General features: G+C 42.9%; 1 protein-coding gene across 2 annotated transcripts in view; it reads right to left on the minus strand.

Moving 5' to 3' along the window:
- Window positions 1–369: 369 nt before the first annotated feature.
- Window positions 370–18,947, minus strand: part of mad1l1 (mitotic arrest deficient 1 like 1) — a 235,410-nt gene continuing 216,832 nt past the window's right edge. For both annotated transcript variants that reach the window (XM_035405134.1, XM_035405135.1), the window contains exon 18: window positions 370–3,437. In XM_035405134.1, coding sequence (XP_035261025.1) covers window positions 3,279–3,437 — 159 coding nt within the window. In that variant the 3' untranslated portion in view covers window positions 370–3,278. The remainder of the gene's footprint in view (window positions 3,438–18,947) is intronic.

The following is an 18,947-nucleotide window of genomic DNA, read 5'->3' on the forward strand; positions in this document are numbered from 1 at the left end:
GAGATGAAGACTCAATGAAGCTGGAAATACCGAGACTCACACACTGATGTGGCATCCACTCCCACTGCATAAAATAAGAACACATACATATACTACAGGATTCTCTGTGGCAGTGTATTAATGTTTACAGAGTACTAATGTTCAGCATTCATTTATTCAATGTTTAGTAGCTAATACAAAACTATCTCAAAAGGACAAAATGATTTAATCAAAGAAACCATTATTCACTAAGACTTTGATAATATGGTGTGACAATGAAAACATAATTCCAGCCAGATTTATTATGTGAGTATATTTTTATGTACCAAGCAGAGGCCTGAAGATGAATCGTACCACAAAAGGATGAAATAAATTATGTTAATCACAATGTATGTTTCTGATGCAGCTTTAATTGAACAAAAAAAAGCGGGAAAAAAAACTGCCCAAGGACAAAAGCCTGTTACCACCATGATTGGTTCAACACAGTGTGTTTTAACTGGTGCTCAGGGAAAGGGTGTCTGTGTCATTTCAATCCTCAACAAAGTCTAAAGCCAGAGCTGCCAAAGCACTGGGGATTCTGAAGTTTCAGGCGCAAGCTCTGAACGCCAGGAAGGAACGAGAAAAGGCTTTTATCAAATGCATGCTAGAATAACGGTCAATTACATTTCTCTCAGTTTGTATGTCAGTAAAAATACTAAATACAGAAGTCAACAAATAAGACAGAATGCCAACTTCCATATTACACGTCAAACAAAGAACCCCCACATACATTAGTTATACACTATTTCCAACATGTACAAAAACAACCATTCTATTAAAGTTTACAGTATCTGTGAACTACATACATCAAAGTGTGAAAATGCTAACATCTCAAAAAAGAAAATGGATCATGATTTTTGAGTGTGACATTTCTCAACTCCCTGTAGACTTAATTTAGCCAAGTTTGACAAATGAGAAAATTCTATAACTGCGTTTTTAGTTTCTTGGTGCCAAGGCGGTTCTATCCAATTGTGAAACTGCCAAAAGAAGTTCGAAACAATTGGGTGCAGAAAAATCAAGCATACGTGTCCGGTCTTTAAATGCAGAAGTTTATAAGTGGTTATTTATTTTTCAGTGAAATAGTCCTGTCTCCATTAATCAATGGTAACTTGTTTTTGCACGGTGAAGAGACTTTTATTGTCCAGTAAACAGCACTTGATTTATGCTGGCGTTTCTTTAAAAAGGTAATAACTTTGCTTGGTTTTGATCCACCAATTTACCATCTTTCCTTGCCAATGAGTGCGTGGGGAGCAAACAGGAAGATATTGTTTTTGTTTGTAACACAATTGGAATGCAAGTACACTGTGTAAATGCTGAACTGCTTTTCTTTGTCTGAGAAAAGCATGCTGCCCATTATTATTATTGTATCCCTTTGTTCACTCGAATGAGCAGCATGGAGACTAAACTCACTCCCGTTACTGTGATCATCATCACCTTCAGTGTGAGACTGTCTGGGACATGTTCTAAAGGAACGGCCATTTTAGGGTTTGGTAAGTCACTGATGGTAATAATGACTGAGGAGAGAGAGCCTGCTCCAAAATCTTTTAATTGCCGATACCTTTTTTAAAACAATATTTTTTTTCTCAGGGATGTATGCCACAGTGCCAGCCCTACTGACCTCACTTTTTTATAACATGACACTGCAGCAACACAACATGAAAAATCTGATACCAACAGTGTAGTAAGTGAATGACAGAGGATACGTGCACCTCGTGCAATAGCTCACATACACAGAGAACAAATTCAGTCCATGAATAATGGATCTGTGGGTATTTCTGTCATCTATACCATCCATCTACACTGGAAACATCTGATACACAAGAGAGCAGTGAGAGACAACAGCCCGTGCCGACAGTGAATTATTAAAATGTATTCACATCTCCTGTTGAATCAGATGGAAGCTGTCCGCGACACATCCATGATTTATAATAACGTGTCATGTTGCACAGAACAGTTCTTTACTCCGAATACTCGCCGGTGCCGCTGATCTTCTCAAAGCCTGACACTGAGTCAAAAAGAAATGTAATAAACAATAAGACAAAAAAAAGCAATAACCTCTCCCTGATTAAGTTCACTTTGATAAGGGTCTATGGATCATTCGTTACGCGCTGCCTGTAGGAAGCTCTCTGAGATGGAGACGCGCGGAGCGTTGTTCTTCCGAGCGACGCTGATTGGGCGACTGCATATTCTCCAGCAGCGCTTCAGATTAAGATGAGGGGCGCAGACAAGCGCCTGAGGGAACATGTCAGTACGCGTGCAGAGGCATAAGGCCACACCTCTTTGCTTGTACAGGGACAGGGTGTGACATGTTCGCGCCGAGAAGCAAACACAGGCTCAGGGTTCACTATCAGAGTACTGAGAGACAGTCATGACCCATTTCCTTCAGCCCCACCTTCCCCCAGCACTAGCAAGGTACTTACTGGCAAATCATCAATCTGATTTTAATTTTATTAAACAGACAACGACGGGAATCCCAGAAACATCCTAAACTAAAAATAGTATAGCTGGCCAGCCGATATTTTATTTTTAATAATTCTGCATTTTTATCATCTTACAATCAGGACATGTGACAAATCACACAGACCTTTACCACCCAAATATATAGTGAATGCATATTCCATCAATAAATTCCAAATATTGTATAGCCTATATAAAACAGGATGATAGTTATCCTTATAGTATTTTAAAACAACCAATTCAGAGAAAAATATAATCATGTCCTTTTTTGATAATGGTTTGTATCAAACTTTTGTCAACTCTTGACAACAGTTTGTTTCAAACTTTCTTGAAAGATTACCACAGACATTGACACACTATCTGTTACTTAGTTACACAGTTTGCTAGAAATACGTTTTTTCTTTCCTTATTTGTTCACTCAGCATCGTACATTGTGTGCATCTCCTGAGCCTTATGACTGCAGAAGCTTTGGTGAAGCAGGTGCAAGAACACTGAAGCTGTTAAAAGAAATTCCACACATCAAAGCAATACGGAGGGAGAGCAAATCTGAACACTTAAAGACCTGTGGAAGCCGCACAAAATGGCCTTCAAACAGAAACAGAAATATTACAGCATTCTACAAATCACTTGCAACTATGCCACTTGACGTTCCACTCATCGTTTTAGCCATTTTATTTCACTTGTCGTTCCACTCATCGTTTCAGCCATTTTATTTCACTTGTCATGTAACGCCTCCTGTCCAGCGGCACTCTGACACGTCTGCTGTCACTCTCTGGTGGTGAGGCCCGGGGGGGGGGGGGGGGTCAGGCCATGGTCTGGCGGCTGAAGAGGTCGAGGGTGACGGCGCTGAGGAAGGCAGGGATGCTGTTCTGGTGGAAGAGGTGCAGGTCCACCAGCTCCCGCAGGGTGCGCGAGAAGTCCGTCTCCAGGAGCTGCATGTTCCCCCCCGCCGGTCCGCTGGCCTGGGGAAAGACGCAGAGGCGTTATCTCCACACCCACACTCCCCGCGGTCGTGCTGCAGAAAAGCGCTTTCCTCTGAGTGCCAGTCCAGGGAGGCCTGGCAGCGAGAGATGGGCAGCTGCATGCACAACAGGCCCACTACGGGTGCACACAAACCCCAATACCCTATTCACAAATACACAGATAATGCACTGCAATATGCACACATACACACACAACAGGCCCACTACGGGTGCACACAAACCCCAATACCCTATTCACAAATACACAGATAATGCACTGCAATATGCACACATACACACACAACAGGCCCACTATGGGTGCACACAAACCCCAATACCCTATTTGCCAATACACAGATAATGCACTGCAATGTGCACACATAATTTTTCTTCCTGAAGTTCAGAAACGACATTGGGAAGATATTAGGCAGAGATTAGTGGAAAAGTGAGCACCAGACAAAAAAAAGAAACAACGCTAATTTGTTGGCAGATGTGTTAAAACGAATTTCTACATACACTGACAGATGCATGTACGAAATAAGCGGCAGACGAACAAACTCCACCCCCAACTCCCTGTTGACAGTTTGTCAGCACCTCAAACCCCCCCCATACCTGTTGGCTGAACAGACACAGATAGAGATACAGATACAGATAGCGTAGCCTGCGCATCCCTAACGCCCAATACAATGGGTCCATTGAGCTGAACAAGGCCACTGAAAGACTTGCTCTGCTGCTCAAGTTCCAGCCAACTTCATTTCTCCGGCCCGGGAAAACGGATATATATGGCCTCGGAGCAAAAGGGAGAAAAGTTGAGCGGCGCAGCGGCCATGGGATCTATTGTTTGCTAAAGATTACGCCTTAAAGCTCAAACTAATCCGTGGGGTGAAAGAAGTCGAGTAAACAATTCAATGGCATTGATTTCAACCCTGCAACTACAAAGGCAATCGCACACGGTGTGGGTATCACACACCCTTAGTTACGCCATGCGATATATAAAACAAAATGCAACTGTTGATGAAGTATCTGCTGGGATATAAAAAGTGAACTGTCATGGAGAATAGAAGGTGAAGTGCTGGAACTACCGAAGGATAACAGCCACAATGCTATCCAAAATGCACTGAATATTCATTGCAGGATTAAAGTAGTAGCCTTGATTCAGGATTTATATTGTTCTTTGGCAAATAACATTGATTGAGCTACTGGAGGTTTCTGTAAGCAAGAAATGCCCAGTGAATCTCAAGTCCGTGTTCAATTTCCAAAGTTTTACACTTTCCAAAAACTCCATCAAGGGAGGGGCAGAACAAACCCTGTTCGCTGCAGAATAGTTTGCAGTTTGACTACTGGAGCCGAATCTCAGAGAATAATGGCGACTTAAAAACAATTTTAGAGCTACAAACCCATAACTGGTTTTATGTCCCCACTAGTGTCAGCTAATCTGGGGATAATAAGCGGATTGGTATATAAACTCTGTGGTTTTCCATCCAGTTTTATTATAGTCCTTTTAAAAATAACATTACTGCAACACAGTGTAATGTGCAGCGCTGTAAAACACACAAAATACTCACAGAGCAATGTCGGCCGAAGAGCTCATTAGATGGTTGAAATTGCCAAGAATTCTATCACATCAATCTAGTCAATGTGCTACCACAAAACTCTGGAAAGCCAACCACAGATGGCGGTTAAACAGCAAATCAATTATTCAGAGACACCATTTTTTAACAGGAAGGAAACAGCCACTAGCTCAAACATAAAACAATACCCACGAGGGATACCTATTTTGACATTTGAGAATGACAGGTTGATATGATCCATATACCATACAGAAGCAGAACAACGTGATTTTGTCATCTCACAATCTGATAGACATTTGCCATTCAAATTACTCTAGGCCAGGGCATATTTACTGATTAAATCCTAATTTTTTCAATAAATCTTAACTGGGCAGCTTTGATAAAAATCCTGAAAGTCATAATATCAGTATGTGTTGCATAACATCCAAGTCAAAAAGCAAAAGGTGACAACCTAGAGAGGTTACGGTTTAGTAAATTTAGCAAAATCCAACTTTATTGGAACAGAAGATACTTTTCCTTCACGAAACAACAGCCTCATCACAAAAAGGCGAAGATCAAGAGAAACAGTGCACCCTTTTACTTAAAAAAAAATCACCACAGAATATAGATAATGGGCCTCACATACAACGGTGTATAAAACTGGAGCCAATGCTTTACAAATAACTTCAGAAATACAGACGGAAAGGAAAAAAATCAGCAAATGTAGCTTTGTTCTCCCGACTCTCACCGCCCTTTACACCAAGAATAAAAAAGCATTATCCATTTAAAAAGTGCTTTATATTTTTAGCCAGGACCTGCTAGTGGATCATTAGGGCTGCACGGAGGTTATGGTTGCACGGTATAATTTTTGCATACCCCAGCCCAGTGTGCGTCCTAAATAATACCCCGGTATGTGGTATTACTGGTATTTTTCATAAATCACAGGTTATGCATGCCACGAATGGATGACGGTTGGCTCTATTCGTGATAATGGTATCTTTTTCCATCACTAAGAAGTCCTCACAGCATAAAAAGGTAACTCCGCTGATCTCTCTTACTCAAAGGCTTACCGGTACATCCTTTATCCAGGGAGCGCTCTTCAAGCAAGACAGAAAATTGCAATGTGAGCTCATAACATGCGGCCTATATCCCGTCTTGCTTGATAACACATCAGCACTCTTTAGAATGGATGGAGAGCTTCATCTAAATGCAAAATGGCTTAAAAATAATTAAATAAATAACCTGGGCTGCTTGGGTGATCGCCGCTTAGACAACAACCCTCGAGCCAGTTCGCCATTTTTCAGGCTACTGTATCGCTTGCCGTGCGGAAAATGACACCGACATCTGAAATCCCACGAAACTTCCTGTATTGTTATTCTAATCATTAAGTTTTCATTCGATTGTGTTTTTCAATGGGGGAACGAAAGCGGTACACCTGGTGTTGAAAATTCATATCATTAAAAAAAACATATATGGCATACCATTTCTATACCGCTCAACCCTAATGGAGGGATGGAGTCTTCTGGGGCAAATCTCAGAGGATTAATTAACTGAGTGCAGTTGGCAAAGTGGAGAATTTTCCATGTGCTTATTAGAACATTGGCGGATGACGAGGGGAGCTGTCACTCGTTTGCAGGACTCCCAGACTTGCTTGGAGATTTAGACATCAGGGGCATCGGGGGGGATCCTGACAGACAGGTGGTGATGGGAGCTCAGCTGGAGAGCTGGGATTGAATTCTACAGTGACTACCTGCCTCTTCCACTCCGCCGTGTCCGCTGGCTCCCCGCTGCATCGCTCAGCCACTCCTGACAGCTTGGTTGGGATTCGGCGGCAACACAGGAAGCACTCGTTCCTCATTCAGAACATACAGCACTGTGTGCAACACGAGACGCGAAAATCCACAGGGCCCCATAACGGCTCTGCTTAAAAGAATGCTTCTTGTTTAATCAATACTTTGGGCAAATTGCTAGAGAGACCCACAATAACATAAATTTAAAAAAAAATCCAAAATGGCAACTAAAAACCTTTCTGAAGCAGAAAGTATTGCATCAAAACTCACGACTGCACAATTTTGGTAAAAGCTAATTTCTTATTGGTAATAATGTCAGAAAGTTCCAGAGAAAAAGTGAAGTTCCCTTGCAGGTGCAGCCCTATACGGCCATGGCCTCATGGCGACTCTTCTGTGCCGAAAGACACCTTATCTGACGAATCGAGCTGCTCCAAGCCTGACGGTTAGGATAATATTCAGATATTTTAATTAGGTAAAAAATGCATTACACCATAATTGCACCTTAAATCTGAGAGTTAGCTTTCATCTCTCTTCTTATCTGAGCACAGTCACACTAGGTTCTAGGTTTATTTGCTGGCTTTCATTGGAAAAGGTACACCTCAAGGCATATGAGCATTTAGTGTAATAGGAAGGAGTGCCATCCTCACTAAATGAGATTCATTACTGAGAATTACCGCGATTGCTTTCCAGAGGACAACATTAATGCATTAATACCAGAACTTCCTGAGAAAGCGTAGATTTTACACTCGAAGCTATTTCTGATACGCGTTAGACTCAGAACAAACACAATCCTTCCCACACTGTAGTCATTTACTCTCTACACACTGGGATGCTGTGGCAGAGACCAATATGGCAGCATGCAACAGTCTCTTCAGCACAAAAGCATTAAGATCCACAACAAGCTAAGAGCCTGTTCAGATTTACCAACAGCATTTGGACGCCAATGTGAAAAAGAAGCAGATCTGAGGCATCTGAATTCTTGCTCCCTTTAGCGCACACTTTGCCGACTTACATTAGTGATATGTACCCAACGCTAGCACGCTGCTGCTAAAACATCAAATACTGTATCTGTAGAAACTGATTGCTCCAAAAAAATGAGCTAATATCAAGGGAGGATGGGAACTCAGCAGGGGGTTCCATCAAACAGCAGCCATTAGATGCAGTATGCGCTTCAGAGGACACATGCTAGCCTGTGTACTCCAAAAACTGAGGGAGGATGCTGAAATGAAGACATGACAACACATGACCACTGGGCTTTCTAACTTGGGGAACAGAGGAAAAAATGGGGAAAAACACGGCTAATATACTACACTTTAACGGCTGTGCAATTGCCTCCAAGGAGTGACATATCACCATTGAGCCTGAAGTTGCCATCTCTGACATTTAGCCTTTCCTTTCTAGGAGTATAAAGTGATCAAGTAGTATCGCCCGGCCAAAAAAAGCATAAAGTGGAGCAAGCACACAAAATCATTTTGGCTGCAATTCCTCCATTCTTCGGGGTTTTGAAGGTCAATTTGTTTGGCGGACACTTCTTATTTAGCACTTTAACACAGCACAGAGAACAATAATCAACAAGTGCAAAGGGGCCAGGGGGAGGTTCTATATTCAGGAAAATCTCACAACACAACACGAAAATGGCTAACAACAAAATTAATTTCACCTGACCAGCTCTGCGGAATGGAGGCGCCTTTTCAATTCGGCAGTGTATTTGAGGGCGGATAACTGCAGGTCAAAACATAAACTATGTAATTATGTCTAGGGCAGCAAGCAAAGGCATTGCTGTGAGAATCAAAAACAGTTTCTTAACATTCTCCTGACCTAAGTCATAAAACAACAGCCCAGAATTGTAATTCTAATGGTAAAAAACCTGTAAAAGAATATAGTCTAGTACTGCAGGTAGAATGTTTTTCCCTTTAAGGTATCTGGATATAATGTATTGGTCTGGTTTTTTCCACCAAGCCATTATCAACGTTTCCTTGAGAACAATATTTCTAATCATTCTAAAATCTAGATTCTAACAAAAGTGCATTTTAGGTGGGAAAATAGAAGCAAAAGGCCCAGCTATCGCAGGGGACTGGGGAGAGCTGATAAAGATGCAAACTCTGAATGCTTCTGGCCTTAAAGGAGAGATAAACCAAGCCCTTTCTGAAACCATCACATGCATCAGCTTCATGCAGAATCTAATCTATCCAGGCTCTGGTTTTCTGAAGGAATTCCAGCTGGAAGGTTCCAGATCTTTTGGGTGAGCCGGGGGCAAACGGCCTTTTACACAGCCTGTTCAGCCCACTGCAGATTTGACATGGCCGGTGACTGGGAAACCTCCAGCCCACCTCCGACCAAACAGCCTCTCCCGCTGAATGCCACTGCTCGCACACCCACACAAAGCAGGCCGTGTGCTCTTTCAAAACCGGCGAAGTGCGGCGAAAGGAAGCGGTCGTGCTCGCAAGCCGGTCAGCAGGCACGGCGGCCCGGGGAGGTTTTGATGTGTATGAATCATCAATCACAGAAAAACACTTTGATTAAAATGCCCACCGAGGGAGTCTGTAGGCACAGTCCGGCTCTCGGCGCTAATTTCCATTCGTTAGCGCGGTTCCCTCAACACACAGGCCCTGCCAATAGCGTAGCATCGCAGGAGAGCGATACACCTCCAGCCACTGGCATCACAACTGCATCCGCTGGACTGATTTCACTTTGGCAGCGGTAATATGTGCATTTCTATCCTGTCTAATTCCTGGGGGTGAGTAATTCGGTGGCGGCGGCCATTTGACTCCATTAAGGCTGCGATTGGGTTTGATGCGCCGTTGTGAGCGCTAACGGGCTGCTAAAGACTGTCCTGGAGGAGGAGGAGGAGGAGGAGGAGGAGGAGGAGGGTCTCCTGCTGTACTCCGACTCGTCTGTTTCCTGGGCTGAATCATGCACGCATCCAACTCCATTACTCTCCATTTTATAGTGCTAACTGCATCCTCCAGCATTACCCATAAAAATCATAATAGTGATAATATGAATACACATTCAACTTGCATTATCTTCAAATACCCCATTGTAAAAATGGAAAGTCAGTTGTTCAGTGTCCTTTGTTTGATACAAAGTTGCATGCAAAGTTTCAAGTACTTTTGAACATGACATGACTATTGAATCACTGAATATCCATTTCAAGCTGAGGATGCCTGGCAAGTGTTTTTTTTTGGGATTGCCTTACCAAATTAACGGTCATTTACCTTATGGGCAACAGAATGTTGGTAGCCAAAGGGCTGCTATCTAACAAATATAAACAATTATAAAATCATCACTGACATGCTCAATTCTTTTTTTAGTCTGATCATTCAGTAGCTTTTACCCATCACAGCTACCCTGCGTTACCAGACATATCCTCACTGATCACATATTGGACCTGTATAAGTTAGTTAGCCATGGAATATGGAGTCCTGACCACAGTCCCTTTTTTGTACAAATATTTGTACTTGCCATCTCTCTCTGGTACACACATTACAGGTATATCATTACACAGAACTGTATCTAGTACACAGAACTGTGAAAATAAACATATTTTCATAGTTCTGTGTGACACCAAAACATAAACAGGATGTCTGGACTCTGTGTATTCTTACCAATATGTCACTGTGACAGCAAGAGATCCTGAGCAAGTTAACCCAGAACAGAGAAGAGCAAGTAAACCTGCAGTCTTTTTCATGGTCTTTTGAACCGGATAAGTGCAGTAGCAGTGGAAATGTCCAAGCATTCAGCTTCAGCACCAGCCTCTACACAGTATCCCCACAGAGGCCTGCCACCCTGGAGGGTTATGAGGTACAGCACACACACATCTGAGCACAAAGAGGACAAGCAGCCACCAGGGGGGACAGGCCAAATAACCCCCCCCCCCCCCCCCAGAACAGCAGGACCAGCGCAGGCAGCCCAAATCCAGTCCCCAGCAGAGACTGAAGTCCGTGATGACTTAGCGGAGCAGCTGCTGTGGGGACGGTGATGAGGCGGACCGCCCTTCTGGAGCGAGCGACAGAGCGCTCCACTGCATCCATCCCCTCCAGACCCCGGCCCCCACGACGCGCTTCTAGACGGGCGACGCCACGAGAGACACAAGCTCTGCCAGTGCAACCCACTACCGACCCGGCCGTCACGCAGGAGCTACCAGCACACCCTTCTGCCCCTGCAGCTGCCAGTCTGTCCCGTCTCCACCGCCTGTCAGTCACGCACTTCACCTTACACCCTCAATACAAGCACTCAAGCACTAAACCCGGATTGCGCTCATGTTGTTGTGTGTGTCATTAGAATATAAACGGGATGTCTGGACTCTGTGTATTCTTACCAATACCCCACTGTGTCAGCAAGAGATCCTGAACCAGTGCAGGTTAACCCAGAATGGGGAACAGCAACTAAACCAACAGTCTTTTTCACAGACCATAATGTTTTAATCTCATGAAACATACATGTTTTGCAATAATATTATTGTTGTTCTTATTACACACAAGACACACATTTCCGTATTCACAACTGCAAAAACGAAATGACTGAAACAATCTACATCTACGCAAGACACCATGGAAAAGCAATGGCAGCATTAGCATAATGCATCTGACTAAGGAAGTATTCAGAGGGAATGCCACTCCGCAGAAACGGATAGCTGCCTTGCCTTTTCCGACGCACGGGCATGTCACGCGCGTGCAAGAGACGCAGGCGGGGCCTCACGCATAGCCACATGTCAATCGCAGCGTCCTCCGTCCGAAGAGATGACAGCGCCAACAGAACGTTTCGCCGCGCGATCATTCCTGATCCTCTCATAGGCTGCTGAGCAGTGCAATGCCAGCTTGAGTTAGGGCAGGGACGGCCACAGACCTGTCCCTGGACATCTGCAGCATACCTGCTCTCCTCTCTGGCCTGGGGGAGATTCCAGCCTCACAAAACATTCAAGCAATACCCAAAAAATACAGACATACCACAACATGCACTCATATGTATGGCATTAATACATATGGAGGCCATTTTGTGAATAAGGGGATCCAGGATTCTTTTAATACCTGACATTTGTTTCACTACCAGTACATTATACAGTACAATGGCAGTGTAGCACATGTCTGCTGCAATTTACATTAGCTTTCATTTATTTGGAAACCTGCAGGTTCTTTGTCGGCTTATCTGTTCACGATGGTACAAAAAAGCATGAGAGCACAAGAAATGGTAAAAAAAAAACTTCAATGTCATAAACTAGGGAAGAAGAAGTTAGCAAGATGGTATTTTAGTTGCCTTACATCTTAAATTTGTAACATATGATATGGTGGATGTTTAAAAATTCATATGTAATAAATTATATTCAATAATGCTTTTAAATATGGTTAATTAAAGTTGTTCATTTTGAAAGTGGTGAGAAGTCAGCATATTAAACTAATTACCACGCTGCATTCTAACAATATGCACTACAAATAAACAATATTACTCCAAGGAAGGCGATAGCAGAAGGCTTTAACTGGAGCCAATTCACCACCCTTAGGCAAGTGTGTATATTCAGAAAACTGCTTGCCATGATTATTTATGATACATACATAAATGCATACATAAATCCATACAAACAAACACACACACACACACACACACACACACACACACATGCAGCAAACTGATACCCGACATCATCACGGGGGGACCAGTGTCCTAAGATCTCTTTTTGCCTGCAGTCACGTAACTGCAGGCTGGACTGATCTGAAAAATGCCTTTGGTCATAAGGTCTGCTGAGCAACAAATAATAAATCAGCCTTGCATTCAATCTTCTATTAAAAAAAAAATAAAAACACTCTTGTTCACAGCAAATATTTTACAATAGGACAAAAAATGGCTTTTTGAATATCACCTAGCCATGAAAATTAAGCCTAGGGATATGGGATAAGTAATTATTGTCCAGCAATTTACAGTTAACTGTTTGTGTTAGGGAACTACGCTGCACTGTGAATCTATCACTCAATCTACAATATCATTCATGTAAAAAGCACATATTGTATAGTGAAGGGCTCCCTTTATCCATGGGGTGGCAGTGCGAAGTGCTGGTGAAAAATAAAACAGAACACCTTCCAGGCCCCATTCTAGACTGTTTTTGGGGGGCAGTGACAAATTATGGTTTGTTTGCCGACTAATAGGCATAGTGTTTTCATGGGTGTTTTATAGGCCTAACTAGGCTATACAGAGTATACAAACACCATTGTTCCTCCTTTAAATGTGAAGCTAAGCTACTCTAAAGACACACAGATCTATCATTTTCTTTTTAGTTTTAACCTGATCTCCGCCCCCTCAGAAGACAGCTTTAAACAGTACAACAGTGTTACTCTCTATATATACATGTGAAGATAAAGTACTAGGCAACACCATTTTATGTTTCAATTTCAAACCAACCTCCAGTCCTCTACCCCCGACACCATTTTGGAGGACAACTTTATTAATGTCAAATTATACCTATAACTATCAATTATCTTGCAGTGCCAAAACAGCCTGTGCCATGATGACCCTGTTTTTGTACATCTCTCTCTCTCTCTCTCTCTCAAAACCAGACAAAAGCGCATAAATGTGGCATGGTTTGGCATGGCCACTCACACTGTAGCAGGCCAAGCCAAGTCTACAATGCAATTCATTCACAAAATGCCAGTGTGCTCCCAAAGAAAAAAGACTACAACAAGATCTGCAGTATGACACGAACAAACATAGAAAAGCTCCCATTTCAACTACACAAAGAAAAACACTGAGGCATTTGTTAGAAAGTACCCTTTTCACAAGCTTCTACCTCAACACATTTTTTCACCCATGAGATGTGTTCCTCTCCAGCATTTCTCCTCCCTCACAGCAGGACCTCCAATCACTTACAGACCAGCGGTGAGAAGAACTCTTAGGCCTCAGACCAGAAGCATTAATCAACTTTCCTCACAGCTGGAACAGCACAGGAGGAGGAGGAGGAGGAAGACAACAAGCAGAAAACCAGCCTGCGCTGAAACATTCCTCTCGCTCGAAAGCAACATCATATAACATTTGGTATCTCCTCCAGAACAGCAACATCTAACACAGATAAGAAGACTACGGCGACTGAAGTCGATTGAAGTCGGCAACAATTACACAGTTACAATTACAGTACGTACAGCTGAACAGCATGTGTTTTCCTCTGAAGATGAAAACGGTACTGCTAGCAGACAGGGATACGACGATGTAGGCACAGCAGTTCAAACAGACAGCAAACAAGACACGGTCACAATTTGTAGAATATAAGCAGCGACAGTGGAGACAAGTGATGCGTGACACTAACAACACACAAAAATCATTTCACATCGTTTGGTCAATGTATGCGCAGGGAACTGGAACAAACCCAGCTACAGGCAGTGTCTCTAGGTAACGTCCTCAATGCCTCCATTAAACTGCAACCATGTACCAGGGGGCCATTAATTACCCCATTGTGGCCATTACCTAAAAACAATGTCCTCGCCTCAGGGCACCACTGCTTAATTAAACTCCTCAATATCCTCTGCTTGGCATTTATATTAGAATGGCCATTTCTGAAGGTTCTAATAAAATATTTTCTGTGGGAAGGGATGAAAACATTGTTATTGCCCCAGTCTGTTCTGTTCAAATTTAATCATTTGTTGGCCTTGGCTAAACTGAGATCAGCAGAGGTTTTGGAAAATGCTGCAGCCATCTACTGGTCATCTGAATTTCTGTTAACATGTTATACTGTTATATATTATGAATGGGTTCATTGGTGTTAGCACAACATCCAAGGTATTTTTAATGAAATAAAATAAAACAATTAAACATATAAATATAGAAAAAAAGCTATTTCGACCAAGATTAACTGAATGAATATTCAACTTTTATTGAGATATACCCTAAGACATGGGAAGAACTTGGTAGCGTGACTTCTGAGAGATCAAAAAGGTTATCTTTGATTTGCATCAATTTATCATTCAGAAAGGTACACAATCAAATATTTTTAAAAAAGGTCAGCAAAGTTCTTTCAAGAGCATTTATTCAAAATATGACCTTATCAGTGCTTGTATGCATATTTTAGAGCAAAAATGTGTTATTAACAACTTTTGACCTTTGAAAAACAACAGGTTTCTTTTCCCGTGTAGTAAAATATTCTCCGCCTGTCAACAGAAAAACAGACATGGACGGGGGGGGGGTTAACTGACAGCACCAAAGGCTCAACCGGGAGAGGGAAATTGCCACTGGCTTTACTTTGGCCACTGAGCTGTGAAATGTTTTCAAAGCTGCCACAGTTGAGGTGCCAGGGTGCTAAGAAGTCACCTGGAACCTTTCACAGATAATGCCGTATGGGAGGGCATGGCAACTCAGGGCGCTGACCCCCATCTGCTGACAGGTCTTACAGCAGGAAGCACACTCATCACCCAGACCCACTTCCTTACTGTACGTTTTATATGGAAAATACTCCGGCCATCAAGAACAGAAGACAAACAACACCTGCGCCAAATTGGAAATACCTCAAGGATGAAAATACAGTATCTGAAACTGTCAACAATTAATAAACAGTAATTATATTCTGAGGGGTTCAAAGTTCACATTTCAAGTGGTGCAGGCTAAACAGTATGAAACACAAAACCCCTGAGAGGTACTGCAATCTCAATCTTGCAAATGAACACTTGGTGGGCTTCAAGGTGATAATACCTTTTTATTACAGAGTGCCCAATGACCCTGGTGAATTCCTCTTGTCTGGGAACTTTCCCACAGTCTTAATGGGGATGTGAAATAAAATCTCCTTGCGAGGTGACAGAGCTATCAGGTGAGTGGAGATGCAGGATTATGAGGGGTCAGAGTGCCGGCATCCCGCACTAAGCACATCAAATTAATGAAAATCAATTCCACCTCTACAGCATTATAAAGGTCCAGGTCACCTCTGCAAGGTATTGAGACTGAATGGTGTTGTCCTGAATACAGACAAACTTTCTTTGAAATCATTCAGGAGACAGCTATTTTTTCCAGTCTTGGAACCAGAATAATTACCAAACAAGTTACCACTGTTTTATTTTAATCAGATATGCGAGGGTACACTATTTTACCATAACACAATGATACTATAAAAATTCTGAATTTAGTTGGTGATAGTCAGGTGTAAAAAAAATACACACTTTGCTTTACATGCCTCATTTGAGCCAGCATGTATCGTAGTTGTGCTTTATGGACTGTCACCAAACTCTTTCTAATTTACTCCTTGATTATGAAAACTTTAAAAAAGCAAGTTGTGTGAAAAATAACTTCGCCCAACAGATGTTGAATAACAAGCAAAATAAACAGCCTGTATTTTCAAATAAGACACACTCTTTACTCGATACTCGATTGTTTTAATTGCACATGCAGAAAGTCTTCTGAAAACGACAGCCTGTCTTTTGGCAGGTTCACTCCACACCTCTTCACAGACGGGACGCAGCACATTTATTTTAAAGAAGCTTGGATATTAAATGTGAACAACTATTCTTCTTCTTCATTGTTTCATGTTATTGGAGTTAATACATTTCATTTAATTTATAAACAGGATAGATAAGTCGTGCAACAAGCTAATAAACGGATAACGATAGCGCTTCTTGCCTAAGCTGGCATTAAGATTTCATTTAGCGGCTGAACCTTTTAAAATGCAAAAAGGTGAGCGACGCAGAGGAATCGATTGATCAAGGCAGAGCTGATTAGACATAGAAACACGGTGATGCTCAATATTACGCCTAGAGGGGAAAGATGGATTGTTAATCAGCACTCACTGAAAAATGCCGTTCTTATTGTATTTCTAAATGTCAGTGTTAAAGTTAGCCCCCGCAATCCTCAGCACAAGCTCTAATTACACGCCATGTTTATTTAAATGTCAGTTGTATCCATTAATCTCTATTCCCTTGCCGCCAAAAAAAATTCAATATTAAAAACACACACGAGCTGCGAGCTGAAAACAAGCAGAAATCGCACGAGAGAAAAGAAATCGCAAGCGGAGCCGCTTCGACTCCTTGGGCTCCGGCCCTAACCCGGTCAATCCGATAGCTCCCCCAGGCAACACGGGGAGCGGGGCTCCAGACGCCACGGACGCCAAGACAAAGCCCAGTCTGGGGGAAGGCAGGCGAGCCTGTCTAATGACTGCGGCTGTCACGGTCCCACACTGGCGGACGGGGAAGACAGACGCTGACTGATTGGACGTGCGGCCAAGACACGCTTAAGAGATCCCCTCATTAAGACGCGAGCGCAGAGCCCGAGCCGGGCCCCCGGCAGGAGCAGGGGAGACGGGCGGGGCCACGCGGCCTGCCGGGCGCGGGCGGGACCGCGAACAGACAGCTAAACGCACGGCGAGCGGGAGCGGGCTCCAGCCACTCGCGCTCGTTAAGACACCAAAGAAGGAGCCAATCAAAGAGCCCGGACGCGACAGATAGCGGGAAAATAGGAGGGGGACGTGCCCACGCAGGTCACGTGACTTTCAGCCTGGGAACTTTTCCTTCTGGCGATAACGAGGCCCCCTCCTTCTTCTTTCTCATTCTCCCTTTCATTTTTTCTCTCCGAGCAAAGACTCTTCTGATCACAGCTAAGGACAAAAACGTGTGGGGGAAAAAACAATCAATCGTTCCATTCTCCAGGAAGATAAAAAGCTGTCGCGCTTTAATTATTTCTTCCTTGTAGCTGCATGAATTTGCTTACCACTTGATACAGAAGGAAGAGCTTCACTGCGAACACTTTGAACAGATAAACTGCTTTGATTTTCTAGCTCAACAAAATAACTTGGTGGCACCAGCAGCTTTTGTTATACAGTCTGTATCCACGCATGAGTATGTGCTTTTGTTATTGTTATTGTGCTGTGCTGCAGAGGTTTGGAGTAACGCCTGACATAAACTCCCTATAAATACTGGGCATAAAAATAAAAAAAATCACTTGAACAGCTGGCATATAAATATAAAACACTGCAGCCTGAGAGGCAGAACGCGACGTCTGACAAGACCAGAGCCGGTGTGATAAACTACTGTGCAATTATGTGTGCTCCTGGTCACTCTCGCCACAAGATGCTCACACTGAACAATGCCAATCAGAACAAGGCATGGGGGAATTCATAAGTCAGTGCTTTCCCTGCTACTGCACTGTAGGTATATGTATGTGCACTTCTTCAGTGAATACAGCTCTCCATACTGTTACACCGCTTCCTGTGGAATATCGTCGACCTCAAAGCTAATAATTTGCACGTCATAAGGAAACGGAATCGTTATGCATTTCAAATGTGATTTGTTTGTCCATTTTCATAACCCTTCTGGTTTGCTGGCATGGAGCCATCTTAGCTGAAGAGTAAAGAAACAGCTGAGGGGTCACAGAGCTCAGTGAAGAAGTCAATCGAGTCACCGTGATTGAAGAATGCACATCTGAACTTTATCTATGCCATTAATAAATCAGGCTTAATCGAAGTTTAGTAAATCATACTGTGTCACAGGTAATTACCACTGGCCAAGGTTGTTTGGCAATAAAAAATCCATTCTATAGCATTAGACTGGAGTAAAAACATATGAATAACGTTGATGCACAGAAGAAGAAATTATATGTGTAAATCATTTGTAAAAAAATGTTAAAAGATGTTTATTTAACCCTACCTTTACAGCTATGGACAATGCCCAGGCAGTGTGTGGAAAATGATAGCCTTACCACTAGATTATTCTACCGTGCCGCAACAGATTGGACAGCAGCTCAGCTGCCCAAACTTCAGAATAGCAAATGCCACAGCTCACGTTGCCGAGATTGGACTTGTGCTTGACCCTAGCTGATGCTTTTCAAATTCAACCTGAAAAAGAATGACAATCTGCTACCCAAGATTGCCTAGACACCCTGTTACAGATTGTGTGTTTTCCAGCATATGGACACTATACAGTAGACACAATTTAAATAGGCAGATGTACATCCTTTAACACAAACCACAAAACATGGTGCGCAACTCCAATCAGAGGTCAGAGTGACGCCATCGTTCACAGACGTACAGGCCGTAGTGGACTGGTGCTCAGCGTGATTAGCAGTAGGCTGCAGCGTTCCCCAGACCTTGTGTGAGAGCAATCAGGGATGGCAGGCTTCATTACCATTTCCCCATCAGGCAGAAATCAATGATTTTGAGGATACTTCACCTGGAAAAGGACATTTTACCACTTTGGTGTGTTTTGTGATAATCG

Source organism: Anguilla anguilla, chromosome 2, assembly GCF_013347855.1.
Source record: "Anguilla anguilla isolate fAngAng1 chromosome 2, fAngAng1.pri, whole genome shotgun sequence".
Lineage (NCBI taxonomy): Eukaryota > Metazoa > Chordata > Actinopteri > Anguilliformes > Anguillidae > Anguilla > Anguilla anguilla.